We start from the raw sequence: 20,283 nt of genomic DNA on the forward strand, positions 1-20,283 counted from the left end.
CATTCTGCAGAATTTTATGAGGTACCACCCTAGAGGCCTTGGAACCAGAGGACTCGTGTTCAAATCCTACAAGCCACACTGGCTGTGTGACCCCTAGCCAAGTTGCTTAACCTCTCTGAGCAGGTGGCAGAAACTATCTCCCAGGGTTTTAGGATTAGATGAGACTTGAGGCACACATGGGTACCCATGGCATCTCCTCGGTACTCAGTTGGCTCTGCTGCCTGCCCTAAGGTCATCTGTCCCTCGCCCAGCTTCATTGGCCCCATGGGGTGGGCCAAGCTGGATCCCACCTCAGGGCCTTTGCCTGACCATGCCCTCTGTTGGGAGTGCCCCTCCCACTGTCCCTTCTCTTTCTCTGCTTCTCAGAAGGTTGCCTGACCCCTTCCCTGGGGGAGCCCTATCCCCCACTCCACCCCACTGCTTAGCACCGATTTCTTCACCCACAGCCATCCTATGATCCAGAAGTTATCAATGGTGTCTCCCAATAAGTGAGGCCAACAGCCAGCACATAGTAGGTGTTCAATAGTCTCGAATAACTGAACATTTAGTGAATGCTCGCTGTGCACAGGCCCAGGCAAGGCTCTGGAATGCAGTGGGAATGAGAACACTCAGTTTTGTATGTTTCAAAATGACAAGCTCAGGAGGTGCCAGGCCTGAAGTTTAATCCTCACACAAGCACCATGTGGTGGGACCATTACGACCCCATTTTACAGACAGAGACTGAGGCTCATACTTGGTCACATGGGTAGCCCAGCGGCCCTGAGTTTCCGCAGCCTCCAGCATCCAATTGTGACCTGTGACCACCTTGTTGCTGCCACTGATGGGACAGACTTGAGAGGCTCTTCGACTGCTGGGCATCGTGAGACACAGGTTTCAATGTTTCCCAGAAACTTTCCTTGGAAAGGCTTTAGAAATGGCGGTTGAGTGGGGCCTGGCCTCTACAGACCCCCAGAACAAAGGCCATATCTCTCCCTTAAGACTACCCAGGGCAGGGCCATGCCTCCCCCCTCAGACCCAGGGTAGGGCTGTGCCTCCCCCAGCAGACCCAGGGCAGTCCATGCCTCCTCCCTCAGATCCTGGGCAGGTCCATGACTCTTCCCTCAGACTCAGGCCAAAGCTGTGTCTTCTCCCTCAGACCCAGGGCAGAAGCAAAGCTATGTGCCTCTTCATAATGTCAAGCCAGGGCCATGCCTCCCCAGACCCCATGACATGGGTGTGCCTTCCCCTTCAGACACTGCAGGATAAGGACAGAGAACTCTCTGAGCCGCAGTCATCCATCTGCAAAATGGGTCTCTCGCCTGCTCACAGAGGACTCCCAGGGAGGCTGCTCCGTAACTGGTGACTGTGATTGTAGATTCCGCTCTCCCCACCTTTGCACCTTTGCACAGGCCTTCTCCTCTGCCTGGAGCATGCTCGCGCCAGAAGGGAGGTTACCAGCTACAACCAAGTCCACATTGTCCAGTCCAGAGAGGGAATGGCCCTGCCCTTCAGCTCCACACACAGTTCCTGGAATCTTGCCTACCTGATCTGACTCCAGTCCCAGTGCTGTGGGACTTCATGACCCCCAGAAAGTCACTTCTTTTCCTCCAGCCTCCGCTGCCCCTCTGTAAAAGGGCTGCCTGCATCACAGTATTGTGGTGAGTGGCAAAGAAGACTCACCATGCAACTGCCCTGGCCAAACATCCATCAGTTGATTCATAAGAATCCATGCACACATGTCATGCCCTCACTGTGCGCCAGGCACTGTCCCTGCTGTCTTGGCTGGAATCTGCAGTACTAGGATCCGTGCCCATTTCACAGGTGAGAAAATAGAGGCACACAGAGGGCACACGTGGCCTGGCCAAGGTGGCATAGCCTGGACTGGGCTTCCACAAACACCTCCTTCTCTCTTCAGGCTTCAGGGTCACCTCTTTGGAGACCCCATGAACTTCATGCTCCCAGGGTCTCCGTGTTGCCATCTGCCTTCACAACTTGTGTTCACTCCCTGGTTTGTTTCTAGCCTGGCAGGGACTGGATCGCTGTGGTGACACACTGAATCCAATGGTCAGTTCCCGCTTGTACTAGTGGCCTATGGCTGCTGTAACAAGTCACCACCAGCTTGGTGCTGTAAAACACCTAAATGGTTCTCTTACAGTTTTGGAGGTCAGGGTTCCAACACAGGTCTCACCGAGTGAAAGTCCAAGTGTCGGCAGAGCAGCATTCCTTCCCAAAGGCTCCAGGGGAGAAGCTGTTCCCAGCCTTTTCCAGCTTCTAGAGGCCGCCCACATTCCTTGGCCCAAGGTCCCTTCCTCCATCGTCAGCCAGTGATGATGGGTCACATCCTTTTCATGTAGCATCTCTCTAACCACAGAGAGAGATATCTCCGCTTTTAAGAATCCTGTGATGACACTGGGCCACCTGTTAATCCAGTATCATCTTCCCATCGGAAGGGCTTTAACTCAATCCCAGATGCAAAGATTTCATTGAAGGTGACATATTCACAGAGCCTAGAGATTAGGACCAGTCATCTCAGGAGACCACCTTTGAGCTGGGCTTTCTCTTACTTGTAGAACAAACATCCCATTACTGTACTGCTGTTCCTACCCCCGACCCCCTACCCCTTTCTCCCCACCATTCAGTCCAACTGCCAAATCTCAATTTAAATGTCTTGTTCCTCTGAGAAGTCTTCCTCAATTCCCCCTAGGCTGGGTCAGATATAGCCTTGGGGCATTCTCCATCACAGCTCTGATCACACTGGATTGTCACTGCCTGTTTGCCTGTGGGGTCTGGGACAGAGAGAAGCCTGAATTGGTGAGCAGGGGCCACGGGGAGTCATGGTGGGTGTTTGAGCTGGGGAGGAGCCTATGGCAGCTGGGGTAGGTAATGGGATGCAGGGTGTGAGGCAGAGGCTGGGTCAGAGTGGAGACAAGGGCACAAACAGGAGAGAGACACTGAAAAGGGGAGAAGGGGGCTCCCAGTGAAGGCCAGTGACTTACTTGAGGTCACCCAGCACACAGCCTCTGCATTGGGAGGACACACCAGGCTAGGGAGCAGGCGGCTGCTGGCAGCTGGCCTCCGTTTGGAACCCGCACCAGGCCGACAATAACCTTTTGATATGCACAGCCCAGGCCGGGTGTCCAAGCCACAGCAGGGTCAGGTCTCGGCCAAGGTCACACTGTCCAGCCCCCGCACACCCTTGGTGAGAACACAGAGTCCCATCATTGCCCCATTCCCTAACCAGGGGAGAATACCCTCAGACTGTTAGAGGCCACGGCCATGTTGAGACAGCTGGGCATCTTCCCTCAGTGCCACTAGGCAGTGACATGGCCCTTGGCCCCAGGCTGGGGACATGGGTGAGGCTGGGCAGCTCAGGTAGAGAAAAAGGTCTGGGTGCAGCATTTGCTGGTGTAAGTCCCTGTGTGTGCAGAGCAGGGGCTGGGCTGTGTGGCCGCAGAGACCTTCAATTTCCACACCTGGGGAGGAGGCAGAAGCAGGAAAGGGGGTGATGAAGCAGAGGCAGGCACCCAATTGCTCGCCATCTTTTTAATTTTCCTGAAAACATCTTACCATTCTTTGAAGTTGTATATTGTTTGTGTATGTGTTTTGCTGTCAGTGGCCCCTGCAAACCATGAGTTCAGTGGTGATGGCCAGGGGCTGCCTAGGTCGCCCTGGTACCCCAGCCCCCTGCAACAGTCCCTGCTACCAGGAGGTGTCAGTAATTATTTTAGGAGCATAAATACAGAGGGGGCTGCACAGAACCCAGCAGCACTTTGAGGGTGCCTTGATAATTTGGGCGGCTCCCATGGCAGAAGGGGTCAGTTCCAAAATAGGAAGTGCCCGGCTGCAAGAGGCCCCTGTGGACTTACCTCCAAGACCCACGCTGAGGTCACTGTAATAAACTATGGATACCCAGGATCCCAGGGAGCTGGACCTGAGCAGATAGGAGGAAATCTCCCTAAGACAATGAGTTCTCGTGGGTGCGGCCTGGGGGGCACTATCTGCAAAGGTGAGGAGAGTGCATAGTCTCCCAGGGTATGAGGGGTAAAGGCCAGGCACATGGGAGGCACTTTGGAAGTCCTGCGGTGTGATTACTGCAGTCTTGATGTTGTTGGGACCATTTGTGTCCCTGGGTCTCTCCCTGCAGCACCCAATCTCCCTCCCCATTTGCTCACACCCAGCTGTGCCCACTGGCTCCAGCAGCCAGGTGGCCTAGTGGGTGGCCTGAGGCATTAGCAGCAAACCCAGGACTGAAGTCCCAGAGTATGTGGGTGTGCAGGGATGAGGAGGACCACACTTGGACCACGAAAGGGACCACATGCAATCCACGATGTGGAACACGGACTCATTGATATGTTCCCTGTGGGACACCAGTTAGCTCAGAGCATATCTACAGCTGAAGACCCCCCAAAACACCTCAAACTCAAACTCAAACTCAAACCCACGGTCAGAATTCGGTCCCCTTCCGCCCTACAGCCACACCTTCCCAGACAAATCCTCTAGCTCCCAGGTCAGACCCGCCCGCCCACCAGCTGCCACCTGGGTGGCCAGGCCCAGCCCCTGCACACATCGCGCACGATTCTGCCTCGCGCCCCACCATACACGCGCCCCGCCCCAGCCCGGCCCCGCCCCGCCCGCGGCCAGCGGGACCTTTATAGGGAGCGCCCGGCCGCCGCGCGCTTGGAAGTCGGTGTCGCCGCCCTCCCTGCCGCCCTCCCGCGCGTCCGACACCGGGGCCGCCGCCGCGCCGCCGCCTCTGCGTTCGCCATGCGTCCCGGGACGCCCGGGCCACTGTGGCCACTGCCCTGGGGGGCCCTGGCTTGGGCCGTGGGCTTCATGGGCTCCGTGGGCTCAGGGGACCCCGTGCCCGGTGAGTGGGGCAACCGGAAGGAGCGGGCGGGGCGGGCCACCCACGTGGGCCTGCCGGGAATGCAGGCGGTCGGGATGTTGGGGGTCGCTGCAGCGGTGGCTGCCGGTGGCAGATGGGGGTGGCCGATGCAGGTTGAATCCAGGAGGGCTTGGGCCCCCCCTCCCCCAGCCCCAAAAGGCCTGAAGGAGGGTCACCAGGAGGTCAGCAGAACAGATGTGACTCCCACAATTATGATCAAGAATAGTAGTCACAATGACGGCTGACATTTATTGAGTGCTTAGTGTCTACCTCTTTCCTCCCTGAATCCATACAACAGCCTAATTGTGTGGGAACTCTTATCACGCCTGTTTTCCAGATGGGGAAACTGAGGCACAGGGTCATACAGCTTCTAAGTGGCAGAGCTAGGATTCGAACCCGGACATCTGGGTCCTGATGCCCCAGAGAGGCAGGGCTGGGTGGCTGGACCCAGGACATCTAGCTGGGGCCTCATATCTTCCCTGGGTCAGGCTTAGACAGACAGGTCATTAGAATGCCATACCTGCCACTTGCCAGGAGATGTCAGGCAAGTAACATCCCCACTCCAGGCCTCAGTTTCCCCTTTTATGAGTTTCCAAGGCACTGAGTTCCCAGAGCCAATCCCTGGGAGGCACTCAGTACAGTGCCTGGGAACCAGTGAGCTCTCTGGGATGGGGGGCTGTGGCCATTCCTGCCCCCACTTAAGGGTGAAGAAACTGAGGCCATCTGCCCCCCTCACCCTACCCAGCAGCCCCACCCCAGCCCTGCAGGGAGGGAGGGGAGAGCTGAGCCCCCTCCCCGAAGGCCATATCCCCAGGGAGACAGTGAGCTCATGCAAGGGGAATGTTCCCAAGATGGAGTGAGTAAGAGGCAGGCCAGGCAAGGGGGGGTGCTGCCAAGCAAGGGGAGCTCGGAGTGCCCTCGGGTGCTGTCTAGACAGAGGGCAAAGGAGGGACAGGCACCTCCAGGGCCCACTGATCCTGACACATCCAGCTCTGGGTGTTTGACGGATGGGGCAGGATGCCAGGCCTAGGGGTGGGGGCGGGGGCTTCCCAAGATGGGTTGTGGTTGGCAGTGGAGCAATGTGAGGGTTGGAGCTCAGAAAGAAGGATCTCACAAGGATTCAGAGCCCCTCTTTCCTGCTTGGGAGCAGTTCACCTCTCTGTAATTACTGAGCACCAGTTGTATGCATCCCTAGGGGCAGAAGCTGGGTGGAAGGTCAAGGCCTGGGTGTCAGGAGTGGCACAGGAGGGCACCTCCGGCCCCATAGAAATGGCCCCCCTTGTCCACAGGTGGTGTCTGCTGGCTCCAGCAGGGCCGAGAGGCCACTTGCAGCCTGGTGCTGAAGACCGATGTGAGCCAGGCTGAGTGTTGTGCCTCCGGCAGCATCGACACCGCCTGGTCCAACTTCACTCACCCTGGGAACAAGATCAGTCTCCTGGGCTTCTTGGGTCTCGTCCACTGCCTCCCCTGCAAAGGTGAGGCCCTGGGCGTCAGCCACAGGCCAGGGTCACTGTAGTCGAATGTGGCATGACGGAGTGAGCTTCCCGTCTTGGGGTGTATGCAGGAGGTCAAGGCTGCTGGGAGGAGCAGTTGTGGAGGAGTCCCAGGCCTCGGCCTCCCTCAGCAGTGGATTCAGGAGGAAGCTCTGAACATTCCCCAGCTTGGTTTCCAGCCTCTAGGCCTTTGCTTACGCCGCCCTTTGCCAGGATGGCCTTCCCTCCTGCACCCTACCTGGTTGAATTACACTCCTAGGAAGGCGATTTTCCCAACTGACCTATCTGGTTTGTGACCCCACACTCAGTGTTCCCAACTGTCCTTATCTGCCCTTAACCCCACAGATTCCAAGGGTCTGCAGTGGGCCCCAGCTGCATGTTTAATGGACCACATTCTGAGAAATGCTGCCTTCTCCATCAGACTAGGAGCTCTTCAGGGGTTGAAGGAATAGGTCAAGATCTATTCTCTGACCTGGAGAAGGGGTTGGAGCCCCTCCCAGGTGCCAATGGTCAGGGCTGAACCTATAGGGACTCAGAGGGGGCGTATGGACATGATTTGAAGGTGGGCATTAGAGCCAGGGTGTTGGGAGATGATTAGGAGTTTGCAAGCTGGACAAGGTATGGGGGAGAGCATCAGCAGAGACTGTGGCCTGGGATGAGGCCCTAGTGGGTGAGGTCAGGGCAGGGGAGCAGGGCGGAGGCTGGAGCTGAGGGCTGCAGACCTCCTGAAGGCCAAGTTGAGGAGCCTGGCTGGCCGCTGGGATGTGATTAATCCCAGATCAGCCTGGCTGGGTGGTCCTGACCTCACTGCCATGTGCCCTGGCTCATTCCAGAACCTCCTCTGGCTTCTGGGAGGACAGACTTCAAAGTGCCTGGCCTGGGCATGCGATGATCCAGGACCGCCCCCCCAATCTGGCCTTGGGGAGGGACACTCAGCCCCCCCCACTTCTGTTCCCTCTTGCATGAAGCCACAGAGAGGGAGCGTTTCCAGATGTGTGTGGGTGGAGGCACCCAGGTGCAGCCCACATGCCCTGGCAGGGCGACAAACATGGGGACGTGGGCCATTCTCTTGGGAGCATCAGCTCATTTTATGCTCACCCAGTAAGGTGGGTCCCTCCATCCGTCTCACTTTACACACAGGGAAACTGAGGCTGAAATGCTCAGTCTGCCCTTCAGACCTACAAGCAACAGAACTGGGGGCATCCATCCAGGATCTGGTGGAGTTATGCTGAGGTGCCTCTGGCTCTCCTCCCTCCACTCACATCTGTGACAATGCTTCAGTTTCCCCCTTTTGTAAAATTATGACAAAACGGCATGACCTCATAGGATGGCTGTGAGGCTGCGATGAGCCTGGGAGGGACTGAGCGGCAGGAACAGCCATTAGTGGGGTCTGATTTGCATTTCCGAAGGTCCTGAGCCTGAGTGGAGGCCGACACCGGAGAGAGATTCCTCTTAGACCTGTTTCCCTACCTGAGAAATGGAGTTGCGGGGCGTGGGTAACCCGATTCAGACTGCTGGCTGTGGGAGGCCCCCTCCCCAGGAAATGAGCTTCACGCCGGGCGCCGACGCCCCGCCCTCCCCGTCGCCTCCTCGGGGGAGGTCCTGGCAAGCACAGGGAACAGACGCTGCCCGTCCTCCCCAGACCCGCGCCTGGACGGGGTGGAGCCCCCTACCCCACCCCCGAGCTGACGCAGCTGGGCCCCCCGCCCACCTTCCCAGAAACGCAAGTAAATCAGGGAACAGAAGTCAGCCCGAGCCGGTGGCCCAGCTGCGCAGCGGGACGGTAGGCGGGTATGTGGGGGGGAGACTGGAAGCCGGTTCTTGGACCCACATATTCCGGGTAGAGACGCCGTTTCCGCCCACGCTAAGCCCAGCTTCCAGACACAGCCCTCAGCCTCAGGCGCAGCGGTCCACCCGGGCCGTAGCTTAATCTCGTCCACAGTGGACCCCGCACCCCGACCCCGAATCAGCCGGGACTCCGGACCGCCCCCCACTCCAGCCTGGCCTCTGTCCTTCAGAACGGGGGGCTGGGGCGCCGTAGGCACCGCGGACCGCCGGCCACCGCGCCCCAGCCCACCCGCGCGCATCCTGCGTCCGCAGATTCGTGCGAGGGCGTGGAGTGCGGCCCGGGAAAGACGTGCCGCATGCTGGGGGGCCGCCCGCGCTGCGAGTGTGCGCCGGAATGCGCGGAGCTCCCCGCGCGCCTGCAGGTCTGCGGCTCGGACGGCGCCACCTACCGTGACGAGTGTGAGCTGCGCGCCGCGCGCTGCCGCGGTCACCTGGATCTGCGCGTCATGTACCCGGGCCGCTGTCGCAGTACGTGGTGGGGGGCCTGCGGGAAGGGCGGGGCCTCCAGTCCAGTGTGCTTAGTAGTGTTCTGTATTGGTCTCGCGGGTTGGGGCGGGTCTTATGATAGGCGGAGCCTAGACGACTTGGTAGACTTGGTAGTGGGCGGAGTCCAATAAAGGGAGTCCATACTCCCAAGAGTGTCACTAGATTAGGTCTTTTGTGAAGTCGAGAATAAGGAAGAGTCTGATGGAGGTTTGGAAAGTTGGGTTCTAGGGCTCACGTGGGGTGAGAGGTATGCGTGCGTTACTCAGAGGGGCTTCTGGGTGCAATCAGAGGTGGCGGGGTTTGAGGGTGGATTTAGGCTGAGGATTGGGGTCTCGTAGAAGGGATGTGGCTTCTGGCAAAACCAGAGGGGCGGGGCCTGAGGGTGGACTTAGGCTTGTGGGCGGGGCTCGTGGTTCCAGTGGCGCCTCTGACCCACCCTGGCGCCCCGCCTGCAGAGTCGTGCGCGCACGTGGTGTGCCCGCGGCCGCAGTCGTGCGTGGTGGACCAGACCGGCAGCGCCCACTGCGTGGTGTGTCGCTCAGCGCCCTGCCCGGCGCCCTCCACCCCTGGCCAGGAGCTCTGCGGCAACAACAACGTCACCTACATGTCTTCGTGTCACCTCCGCCAGGCTACCTGCTTCCTGGGCCGCTCCATTGGCGTGCGCCACGCCGGCAGCTGCACAGGTACGGGGCAGGGTGGGGAGCAACGGCGGGGTCTAGTCCCCAGCCCCTCTCTGCGCTCCCATTTCTCTGTTTGTACCTCCTGCTCTGTAGGCATCCCCGAGCCGTCAGATGCTGAGTCAGAGGAGGAGGAGGAGAACTTCGTGTGACCTGCGGGGCGGCTTCGGCCTGGCGTTCAAAGCCTCCCATTTTATTTATTGCCACAGTAGAGCCTAATTTATGTCCCATGGACACTCCCCAGAGCCTGGACTGGATCACTGGCGGAAGCCCTGGATCCCTCCACACGATATCTTGGAAGGACTGGGAGAAGGCCGGAGTGTGGTGCTGGTGGGTGGGGCTCCTTCTGGAGGCACCCTACAGTCCAAGAGGACCTCACGCTTCTGCTCTCTAAGGGATAACTATTAACTGTCGCTGCCACTGAGAGGGCTGGGGATTCTCTGACAGTAATTAATGAAAAGGCACCCCAGTCTTCTAGAACAGGGGCTAGGAGTGAGGAGGGGGTCCACAGCCTGGGTGTGTATAGATGAATATTCCCAGACTCCAGACAGGCCAAGAAAGCAGCCTCTGTCGCCTACCAGCCCAAGAACCCAGGGCTTTCCTTCCCCACTGCCTCCATTTACCCAGTAGATCCTGTGAAGGCCCCTGAGAAAAGCCCAGTGTGCCCCCTGGTGGGCGCACTGTCGGTGCTTCCTGACACATGCCGCAGGCATGGAGCCGCCAGGATCAGCACAGAGTAGGGCACTATGTCCAGTGGTGCCCAATCCACTGAGGGTGGGGCCCAGGAGTCCCTGCTCACCCACTGACCCAGGTGGGGTGGAGATGCCAAGGCTTCCTGGAGTCGTGTGTCTGAGCAGCACCCCTAGTACCTGCTGCCTTGCCCACAAGTGAGGTCCAGACCCAGGACCCCTCGGTGCCACCAAACCAGCCCTTGTTGGGCCTCTAGGCCCAGTTCCCCGCGGGACACTCCTCACCCACCAGCCAGGCTCAGGGGTCTTGACCCCCACCCAATGCTGGCCTAGGGCCAATTCCCTCCATTTCCCCCGGACTGTCGCTCAGTGCCAACCCCCACCCCCACCCTGTGCCTTTATGTAGACGAACAGCTCCAACCAGATACACGGACACCCAACAGGGAGGGGGCCCAGCTCCTCAGGTTTGGGGCAAGGAGCACCAGAGGCCAGTGTACTCACCCTCTCCTAGCCCACAGGAAGTGCCTTATCTGTGACACCCAGAAAAGTGCCCTTGAGTAGTGGGATCACCCAAGCCCCTCAACAAGGCAACCTCCCCTGCCCTGGGGTCATGCCTCACCAAAGAAAGAAATAAAGACTGCATAAAGCCACGTTGGGGTCCAGACCTGGTCTGCCCGTCTCTCTCTCAGCCTCTGTGCTGCCCACTTTGGTAAGGGATTACGAGCCTGGAGCCTGGGTTGCTGTTAGTAGTAGTAGTTGCTGGGTTGATGGTGAGTAGTGGGCTGTGGAAGCTTCTGGGGGATAGATATGGGTATGTGTCATTGGAGCAGCCACCAGCTGTCCTTAGGCTTCAGTGTCCACCTCCGGGCAGTGGGCAGCCACCAGGGAGAGGGCTGAGTTAGGTGGGGTGGGGTGGGTGGCAGAGAAAGAAGGCCAAGAGAGTGGCTTGGAGGTAGTGGTCTAGCCAGAACCTCAGTCACCTGGAGGCCAAGGAGAAGCTCCAGGAATGTGGGTGGACCATTGCTTCTGGTTATTATTGGGGAATATTGGGGAACAGTGTGTTTTTCCAGGGCCCATCAGCTCCAAGTCAAGCCATTCTTCAATCTAGTTGTGGAGGATGCAGCTCAGCTCCAAGTCCAGCTGGGAATTGAACTGGCAACCTTGTTGTTAAGAGCTCGTGCTCTAACAAACAGCCATCTGGCCACCCCTCCCGCAGCTCATTATCTTCAATCTAGTTGTGGAAGGCGCAGCTCACTGGCCCATGTGGGAATTGAACCAGCAACCCTGTTCAGAGCTTGCGCTCTAACCAACTGAGCCATCCGGCCACCCCTCAGTTAACATTTTATTCAGTTATTTTGGCCCTTTGTGTTTGGAACTAATGCCCACCCCCACCCCCACCCCGAACTTCCTGGGTCTGCCCCCCCCCCCCCCCCCCGTGGACCCCCTGCCCCGGCCATAGAATTTTCCAGGCTGGAGCTGTCTGCCATCTCTTTTGCATACCCAGTGTTGTGATTCAGGCAGCTCCTTTGGAGGCCTTGCCGGTGCTGCCGAACCACGTCCCATATCCAGGTGATGAAGGAGGACACCTGAGTGTACACGTCAGGGGTCTTGGGGTCACCGCACCAGAGGCCAGAAAAGGAGACAAGGCCATGGGCCCGGTTCCTGCACACCAGCCCCGGAGTCTGCCTGGGGTTGGAGAGAAAGGCCAGGTCTCTCTCCCAGCCTTACTTCCAGGAAAGGAGCTTCTACATGTAAATCCCACCAGGACCCTTCCCTGACCCAGAACCCTCCCATGGCTCCCTCGTGTTCTTACAGCAAAGACTAAACATACAAGTCTGCAGCCCTTTGTGCGTGGCAGCCCTCTGATGGTCTCCCTGCCTGGCATGCCTTCCCTCAGGGCTTAAGGCTCCTTCAAGTCTCAGCTCAAAGGTGCTGCCCTCAGGCCTTTCTGAATCCCCACCGTGAAATTCTTGCCCCCTCCCCTCTCCTCCCCTCCCTCCCTCTCTCCCTCGGCTCCCTCACTCTCCCCTCCCTTCCCTTTCCCCCTCCCCTCCCTTCCCTTCCCCTTCCCTTCCTCTCCCTCCCCTTCCCTTCCCCTCCCTCCCCTCCCTTTCCCTCCCAGTCCTACCACCCTAATTGTCATGTGGAATCAGCTTTGACTCTATGAAGTGGCAGTTTTATAGATGGAGAAAGTGAGGTCCAGAGAAGTGAATTTCCCAAGGCCACACATCTGGGAAGGGACACAGTCTGGATTTGAACCCAGGCAGCTGGGCTCCAGAATCTGCGTTCTGAACCACTGCCCTTTTTTGCCTAGAACAAAAAAGATGCTCCAGGGCCAGCGTTGCCAGTGGTCCCCACAGGCTACTACGTAGGAGGAGGAGCTCCTTTTTTGAGGTCTGCTACCTCCACCTACTGGACACTGCTTATAAATACACAAGTCTGTAGCTGTGCAGTGCACAACCTGCACAGACAAACAGAGTAATCCTATGACCCTGGGCAACAACTGCCCTTCCTGGGCCTCAGGTGCAGCAATCATGCCTCACTGATCAAAGGTGAGCTGGGACTTAGTTCTCAAAGATCTGTCCCACGCTGACTCTCTGCGAGCCTTGGTTTCCCCATTCGGTAAACGGGTGGGGCAAAGAATATCATATGGAGCAGAAGTCTCGCCGCAGGCAGTCCCCACTGTGGGTGCAGAGCATGGCAGGGCTCAGCAGGCCCTTCCAGGAGCAGTTGCAGATGTCCAGGCCCAGCACATGGACCTCGGCCTCCAACAGCCAGGGTGGCAGCTCCTCAAAGTTGGACACAGATCCCCAGCCAGCCACCTGGCACTGTGCCCCCACCTTGAGTGCCCTGGCACTCCTCCGCGGCAGTCCCACCAACCCCACTGCAGGACCCAGGATGGCAGAGCTGTTCAGCTGCAGGGAGAGACCACCCCCAACTGTCACCTCTGCTCCTGCCTCAGTTTACCCATCTGTGACACCCGGTCTGTTGGCCTTATGGAGAGAAACCAACAGCAGCATCATTCGGCTGTCAGAAGGCCTACTGCTTTTGCCAGTACGTGCCTCCCCTTCCCCCCCACCATCAGGCCTCAGCCCCTCAGACCAGGACTGTGGCCTCCTCTCACCACCCCCTCCCAGCTACCCAAACAGTCTTTCTAACCAGCATCTCCTTCCCTGCCCTAGGCCCTCCTATGGCTCCCCATTGCCCTCAGGATAAAACCTGTCAGCCGACCATTCAACCCTCCCCTCCAGCCAGAATGAATTTACTGCCATGGCCTGGACCCACCTCCATGCTTTTTGCTCGCAGTGTACCCCCTTCCTGGAGCACCTTTCCTATCCATCCTTCAGGTCTCAGCTTAGACATCACCTTCTCCAGGCTACTACAGGGTTCCCATGTGCCCCTGTCAAGGCCAGTTTACCCAGCTGCCACCCTGTTAGACTGGAGTCTCTAAGGGGGCTAGCTCTGGGGTTTGTTCATGGCTGTATCCCTGGTGACCGGCACACAGCTGGCACTCAATTAACAGTTACGGAATGAATGACTTGGACCCCTGGTTTTGGTACACACTCCCTGACCTTGGGCACATCCCTGACTGTCCCCCAGCTTTGGTTTCCCCATGGGCACAATGACATGTGTGGATTGGAGCAGCGGGTTCCAGACTCTGGCTGCTGACACTCACTGCCTCCTTTCTATTTGCTGGGAGAACCCCACACCCCAGAACCCCTGTTCCCAGGGATTCGTTTTGTCCTCTCTCCATTTTCATTTTTTACATTTGGAGGACAAGTTTGGGATGTACTCCCTTTAAAACAGAGGCCCCAGGGGTGCCTGGAATTGTGGGAGGTGGTCCAAGAGAATGCACTATATGTATGGGGGGACTCACATCTATGGGAGGAGCCACTTCCTGCCAAGAAAGCCCACCAAGGGCCGAGGGGCAGGGATTGGAGTCTTTCATGGCAGCAGTGCCTCACTTGGTCCCTCTTTCAGCCTGAACACAGAGGTCTGCTCTGTGTCATAAATGAGGGAAAATTCCTGCCTGCAAGGTCTGGAGGAGGCAGTGAAGGATGGTGAAGTAGCACATGTGCAGGTGTTGCTGGCACGTAGACACAAGAAAGGTGGAACAAGGAGAAAGGACGGGGAGGGGAAAGGGGCAGGTTGCAGGATGGATACTTCAAGGGATACTTCCTAAGAAGGGGATGCTGGAGCAAAGGCATGACCTGACTCAGGTGTTTCAAGATTCCTTGGCTATTTTTTAAAACATGTCCAGTCCTCATGAGGGTGGCGGGGACAGGCCAGACCTACATCCAGTTCCCCCCTCCACGAAGCTCACCTGCAGTAGGCAGATGTCATTGGCATGAGTCATGGGTTGATAGGGTGCTTGATGACAGCTGAGATGCCAAACACCAGCTGGTTGGGCTCTGAGGTGCGCAGGGCATGGGCCCCTAGCACCACCAGGCCTGTTCGGGGGTCTCTGCAAGGGGAGGAGGATTGTGAGAGAGATTGGGGTGAGGGCCACCTGTCATGGGCCTCAGTCTCCCCATCCACAAAATAGGGGTGGAGCAATCCATTTAATGCAATGTCAACCCCACAATAATAATTATGTCTGTCACCACTCCCACTTCGATTACAGCATTAACTATAATCATTGCAATATTAATTTCAATAACTGTTATAAACTATGTTTAGAATGAATTGAATGCTTATTACATTTATTGTAATTCCCAATTATAATATTACCTCTGAAGAGGGTCCACACAGGCCTCCCCAACACGTGCCCCTTTGGCATGTGAATTCTTTTGAGCCATCAAGACCCTGCAGGCTCATGAGAAATTTCTGCCCCCCCCTAACTACTTGCAGGAATCTAAATTGGGGACCTTGCCCCGTAATGAGTGTTGTCAGCGGAGATAAGATTTTAGGACCTATCTAGAGGGCAGGGCATGCTTCTGCTTTCTGAGCATCTGCTCTTCTTATCGGCCTGAGAATGGCCCTCCTCCACTCTGATGCTCCAGCCCCCTGGTCTCGTCCCTAGCTTTGGGTACCACATACACCAATGTTCCCTGTGCATCTTGGAACCGGTCATGTGTGCGGGGTTCCCATCTGTACATATGTATTAAATTGGATTACTTTCTCTTGTTACTCTGTCTCATGTAGATTTAATTATTAAACCAGCTGGAAGAACCTAAAAGGGTAGAGGAGAATTTCTTCTTTCAGCAATTTCAATGTTAATGTTAGCAATTATTACAATAATATACTTAGACCGAGCACAGCGATAACATCTATTTATTGTCACGGAGGTCGCTCCTTTGGCACATGGCTTGTGGCCGCCCACCCTTTTCCCTTTGCTGTCTGAAAGGCAGTGGGGTCTATCGTCCTGCCCATGCCCCTACCTGGAATGTGGCAATGCCCACGCCAGGAACACCTCCTCCCCTGCAGTGCAGTTACAGCATCCTAGGGTCCTAAATGGCAGTGGGCAGGGGGAGGGCCCCCCAAGGTGGGCTCACCTGTTGTTGAAGCAGTGGGCAGCTGAGACCACCCAGCAGGTGCGGAGCCACAGCGGTGCTGGCCCTCAAAGCTCATTGATGCCATGTAGGGACGGGAGTGGGGTGTCACCTCACGGCCCCCAATGATCCAGGCCCCCCAGTAACCGGCAGGTGGGATTGGGGGCTGTGTCTAAAGAGGGGCAGGAAGAAGGGCTAATGGGGGCATCTCAGGCACAAGATGGCATAGGGGTCAAGCTGGGGGAGAAAGAAGCAGAAATGGACAGAGATGGAGATGGAAAGAGATGCAGAGAGACACAGAGAGCGAGTGAGTGACGAGGAGCACAGAGAAGGCCCTCAAGTTTGTTGGGAGGGGGTCTGCACCCCAGAAAACCTGGGTCTGGGCCCAGTCGAGACCCCACCTGGGCCTCCTGCCCCACTCCCCACTGAGACCCCAGAGGGCAGTCAGTCAGGGGGCTGTGTAGCAGCACCAGGTCGGGGCCTGCATGGGTGGCACCTGGGTGTTTCCCGCGGTGGGTCTGTGTGGGGGCCATGAGGTTCCTGGGGAGTTCCCGAGTGGAGTCCCCGTTGGGGGGGACCCAGGGGTTCCTACCTGGGGGCCTCATGAACAGCATCAGGGCAGTCGCCATGGTCAGCAGCGAGTGGTCCTGGCCCCCAGCCCCAAACCCCATGGCTGGCACAGGCTGGCGTCGCCCTCAATCCTCTGAGGGCCACGGCCCCCACCCTGACCCTCACCCAACGACCCAGAAAGGGGGAACCCAGCTGTGGCCTATGGTCAGAGGCCCCACCAGGCCCCACAGGCAACACCCAGATCTGAGCTGGTGATTCTGGGAAGCCAATGACTTGACTGCCTCAGGGTTGTTGGTCACAATTGCACAGGAGGAAACAGGGCAGAGAGGGAGAGCAGGGGCCCTGGGGGCTGCCAGTGCCTGTGACCCCAGAAGTCACTAGCTCTCACTGTGCCTTAGTTTCCCCGGCACCTGTCCCCAGGCTTTGGTAAGTTCCCCCAGCTACATGCCCCTGGCACGTTGGTGTATCACCCCAACCTGTAGGTGAGTGGAACCTCATTTAGTCCGAGAGCAACCCGAGGATGTCAGTATTGTTCCCATGTCTATGTTACTGATATAGAACCTGAGGCACAGAGAGGTTAAGTGCCCTGTCCAAGGTTGCACAGCGAGGGAGCTGTGGGGCCAGCATTGCAGCCTCAGGACAGCTCCTGTTGCCTCTGACAGGGGCCAGTTCTACCCACAGCCAGGCCCATTTCCTTCCTGTCTGATGAGCAGTTTTGAAACAGGCAACTACACTTCCTGGCCCCAAATAACCAAGCTCCCTGAATCCCTGAGGAGTGGGCTGTGTAGCAGCCGGTTGTTTCCATTTTCCAACCTGAGGCACAGAGAGGGGAGCACGGTTTGCCTGGAACTGCATGGAAGCTGGTCTTGAATGCAGAACTCCTGGACTATAGTCCTTGAAGGGTCTTTCCATGGAGAATTTGGGTGGCTTTCCCAGTCAGAGCAGACTCAATAACAATGACGATGATGATGATAGCTCCCTTACTTTTGTTATTAATTTGTTGGAGCTCTTTTTATATCGAGATTAACTCATGGTCATATTAATGTCTTTTCCTGAACAACTCTCATGTGCGAAGGACACAGCCCACCTGGGGAGTGGGTTTGGGCCCTGCTGATCTGTAGATGGACCAATGTTGAAACGGCCAGAGTTGGGTGGCCCCCTCAGGTCCCTGTCCTCCTTACTTGTGATTGCTGGGGCTCCCAGGGCATGGCACGGGCCAAGAGGACAGCAGGGGTCAAGGCTTTGGCGTGCTTCTCTGTATAGCGCCCAACCGGACTGGGCCTGCGGTTTGGAGTTATGAAACTGGGGAGGGGGCTCCGGAGTCCAGCTTACCCCTTCCTGGCCCCTTTTGGGGTGGGGGATACAAAGCATGAGCTGGAGTCAGGGCTGGAGGAAGTAAGGGGGTCTCTGACTCAGGGACAGGGGGGCCCATGCGGAGCCCAGTGTGAGTCCAAGGGCCCCAGAGGATGTCTGGGGGCAGCAACAGCTGTGCGTTTGGCTCAGGGCAAGGGCAGAGGGTGCTGGGCAGAGCCCTGGGGACAGAGGTATCCAAGGTGAGCAGAGGGCGTTTTCATGGAAACCATAGTTGCAAGTGGTCCAGGAAGGGAGTGGGGCCGCGGGTGCAGTGACTGCCCGCCTCTCCTAGACGAATGGGAGCTGCAGGTACTGAGCGGAGAGGGGAAGGTGGGTGGTGTGGACGCCTTTCTGGAGGAAGAAAGGTCGACTCAAGCCCGCTGCTCTAGAAGATACACCTCGCCTTGTCCCACCTCCACGCCTTTGCCGCCTTTGCCGGGCTGTTCCTATCACCTAGGATGCCTCCTCCCACCATCTCCGCCTGGCGGGATTTCCCCAGCTTATGGCGCCACCTCCTGGCTGGTTCCCTGCAAGCCGATGCCTGCATGTCGGAGTCTGGGGTGTGAATGCCCCAGAGGCCCTGCGCAGGGCCTTGAGAGCCACCGCGAGGACTTTGGTTTTCCATCTGAGGGAGGTGGGAGCCCTGGGAAGTTTAGGGCAGGGAAAGGCCCGTGAATGGTTTGTGGGTATGAGAGAGATGCTCCTAGCAGACCCTCTCCATCGACAAAATGCATGCACCATCCCTCAGACCTTGAATAATTTATTTAATAGACAAAAAAAAAGCCCTTTCTCCGAGGACAAGGCTGCTGCGTGCCCGGAACCTAACACTGCCAGGCACGCAGTAAGTGCTCCATAAATCTTTTTGGACTGAATGGATTCAGAGGACGAGGGGCAGCGATGTAACTACTTACAGTGCACTTTTGCTGAGTGCCTGGTGCAAAAACTACTGCCCACAGGTCAAATCCAGCCCACCACCTGTTTTGTAAGTAAAGTTTTATTGGCACACAGCAACACTAATGCTTATCCGTATTGCCTCTGGCTGCTATCACCCTGCAATGGCAGACCTGAGCCCGCAATGCTGAAAATATTTACTATCTGGCCCTTTACAGAGTTTGCCAAACCCTGAGCTACTGTGTGCTGGGCCCTGTTCCAAACCTTTCGTGTATATTCATTCTCCCAGCTGCCCTAAGAGGTAGGGCAGCTGGGAGGTTCTCTGAGGTTCAGAGAGATCAAGAAATAGACCCAGGGTAACACAGCATAGGTGGTGCTAAACTGGGACCCGAACCCAGAGCCTCTGATGTTTGTCAAGGTCTTTCTGTTTGCTAATTTATCTCATTGTTTTAGTGCTAAATAAATGTACATTCATTGCAAAAGGGGGGAAATAAAAAGGCTTGTAAAGAAAGAAGTAGCAGTTTTCCTGCCCTCTCAGGGTTGCATCCTGCAGCCTCTTTCTCCAGAGCCCATCCAAAGCTGTTTCCCTTTGCATACACCCATTTATTGAGCCCCTGTTGAGTAGAACCATTTTACAAGAAAACTAAGGGAACAGGAAGAATCTCCCTCTCCTGCCGCCCGCCTTCTCCCTTCCCCTCCCCCCAGTCAGTAAGCGTGTTCAGAACCAGGGGACTAGTGTTCTCACAAGAACCTGGGAGGTCAGGGCCACAGTGTACACATTGGCAGTGATAGGTCCTGCCTCTCTGCTGGTCTGTGGGGTCCACATAGTGACACATGCTGCATGAAGGCCTCAAGACAGACTTCAAGAAATCAAGGGGAAAGCGGTGGACCTGGATGCCTCTGTCTGCTGCCTGCACCTACTCCCCTCAGGATCTCATCCAGGCATCCTAGTGCCAGGGAGTCCCACCCCTAGCCCAGACTGGGCCTCACTGTGAACTCCAACCTGGGCATCCTACTACCCACCCAATGTCACCCTTTGTCATCCCCACAGTCCCCATGCAGGGGCTCAGTCTGGAAATGGAGGGACCCCAATACCTGTCACCCCACATCCCATCTGCTGGCAATCCTGCCGGCTCCCCCTTCATGATCCACCCAGAATTCACCTGCCTCTCAGCCTGGTCCAGAGTCTGTCATGTCCTGAAGGTGGGGGTGGGGGGCAGTTCAGCTTCTTTCCAGCCTCTAAGCCTCTCTCTTTGCCCTCCTTAATCCACTCTGCACCTGGCTGCCAGAGGGGCCTTCACAAAAGTAAACCGGCTTGGTCCTTCTCCTGCTCTACACTGCCGTGGCTCCCCAGTGCCCTCAGGACAAAGCCTGAGCTCTCCTTGCCCCCCACTGTCCCCTTCACTCACTGCGGCCACACAGGCTTGCAGCGTGCTCACAAGCTTGCAGCGTGCTGTAGGAGCTGGGAGGCAGACTTTAATCATTAACCCTCCTCCAACCCTAGGCCCAGGCCCAGGCCCAGGCCCAGCGCCCAGCTCCCAGCGCCCAGCGCCCAGCGCCCAGCGCCCAGCGCCCAGCAAGTGCTCAGAAGCTCAGCAAGTGCTGTGTTATTGCTATTCTTCCTCAAAGGGGCCGGCTCCCTCCCACCGTCCGGCCTCTACACTTTCAGTACCTCCACCCCACCCACCCACCCCACCCCCGCCCCGGGGTGTTCTTCCCCCAGACCACCAGACTGCAGCACAGACATCAGCTGCCCCCAGCGGCCTCCCTGACCTCCCCCGGGTCCCACTCGTCCTTTGCCCGGTTTATTTGTCCCCACCCGCTCCCCCCTGTGGACCAGGACCTGGGAAGAGACGGAATTTTGTCGCGGTCACGGCTAGGTCCCAAGCCAGAGCGCCGACCCGCCTGGCCTCCAGCATC

At 57.3% G+C, this 20,283-nt stretch overlaps 2 protein-coding genes across 4 annotated transcripts; one reads left to right on the forward strand and one right to left on the reverse strand.

The window, feature by feature from the left end:
* Window positions 1-4,628: 4,628 nt before the first annotated feature.
* Window positions 4,629-10,707, forward strand: FSTL3 (follistatin like 3). 3 transcript variants are annotated; one of them, XM_019716033.2, is made up of 5 exons: window positions 4,636-4,846; window positions 6,154-6,339; window positions 8,458-8,673; window positions 9,147-9,374; window positions 9,465-10,707. In XM_019716033.2, the coding sequence occupies exons 1-5, from the start codon at window positions 4,744-4,746 to the stop codon at window positions 9,518-9,520; spliced, it is 789 nt and encodes a 262-aa protein (XP_019571592.1). In that variant the 5' UTR covers window positions 4,636-4,743; the 3' UTR covers window positions 9,521-10,707. The 3 variants fall into 3 exon arrangements, with proteins under 3 accessions (XP_019571591.1, XP_019571592.1, XP_074193465.1); XM_074337364.1 differs by lacking the exon at window positions 4,636-4,846 and adding an exon at window positions 7,767-8,084 and having other exon boundaries at window positions 6,209-6,339; XM_019716032.2 differs by having other exon boundaries at window positions 4,629-4,846; window positions 9,147-10,707.
* A 1,945-nt stretch (window positions 10,708-12,652) lies between these two features.
* Window positions 12,653-20,026, reverse strand: PRSS57 (serine protease 57). Its single transcript, XM_019715993.2, is given in 6 exon segments — window positions 12,653-12,972; window positions 14,382-14,425; window positions 14,428-14,522; window positions 15,553-15,598; window positions 15,601-15,692; window positions 16,138-20,026. Coding segments are annotated over 6 exon segments (630 nt in total). The 5' UTR covers window positions 16,221-20,026; the 3' UTR covers window positions 12,653-12,702.
* Window positions 20,027-20,283: the final 257 nt, after the last annotated feature.

This window comes from Rhinolophus sinicus, linkage group LG07 (assembly GCF_036562045.2).
Source record: "Rhinolophus sinicus isolate RSC01 linkage group LG07, ASM3656204v1, whole genome shotgun sequence".
NCBI lineage: Eukaryota > Metazoa > Chordata > Mammalia > Chiroptera > Rhinolophidae > Rhinolophus > Rhinolophus sinicus.

What these genes read in the sequence shown, in the direction of transcription:
- FSTL3 (XM_019716032.2), top strand. Translation starts at nt 4,744, where the DNA reads ATGCGTCCCGGGACGCCCGGGCCACTGTGGCCACTGCCCTGGGGGGCC. An exon ending in CCACTGCCTCCCCTGCAAAG is followed by an intron (nt 6,340 to 8,457) that starts GTGAGGCCCTGG and finishes CTGCGTCCGCAG; the next exon opens with ATTCGTGCGAGGGCGTGGAG. An exon ending in GTACCCGGGCCGCTGTCGCA is followed by an intron (nt 8,674 to 9,146) that starts GTACGTGGTGGG and finishes CCCCGCCTGCAG; the next exon opens with AGTCGTGCGCGCACGTGGTG.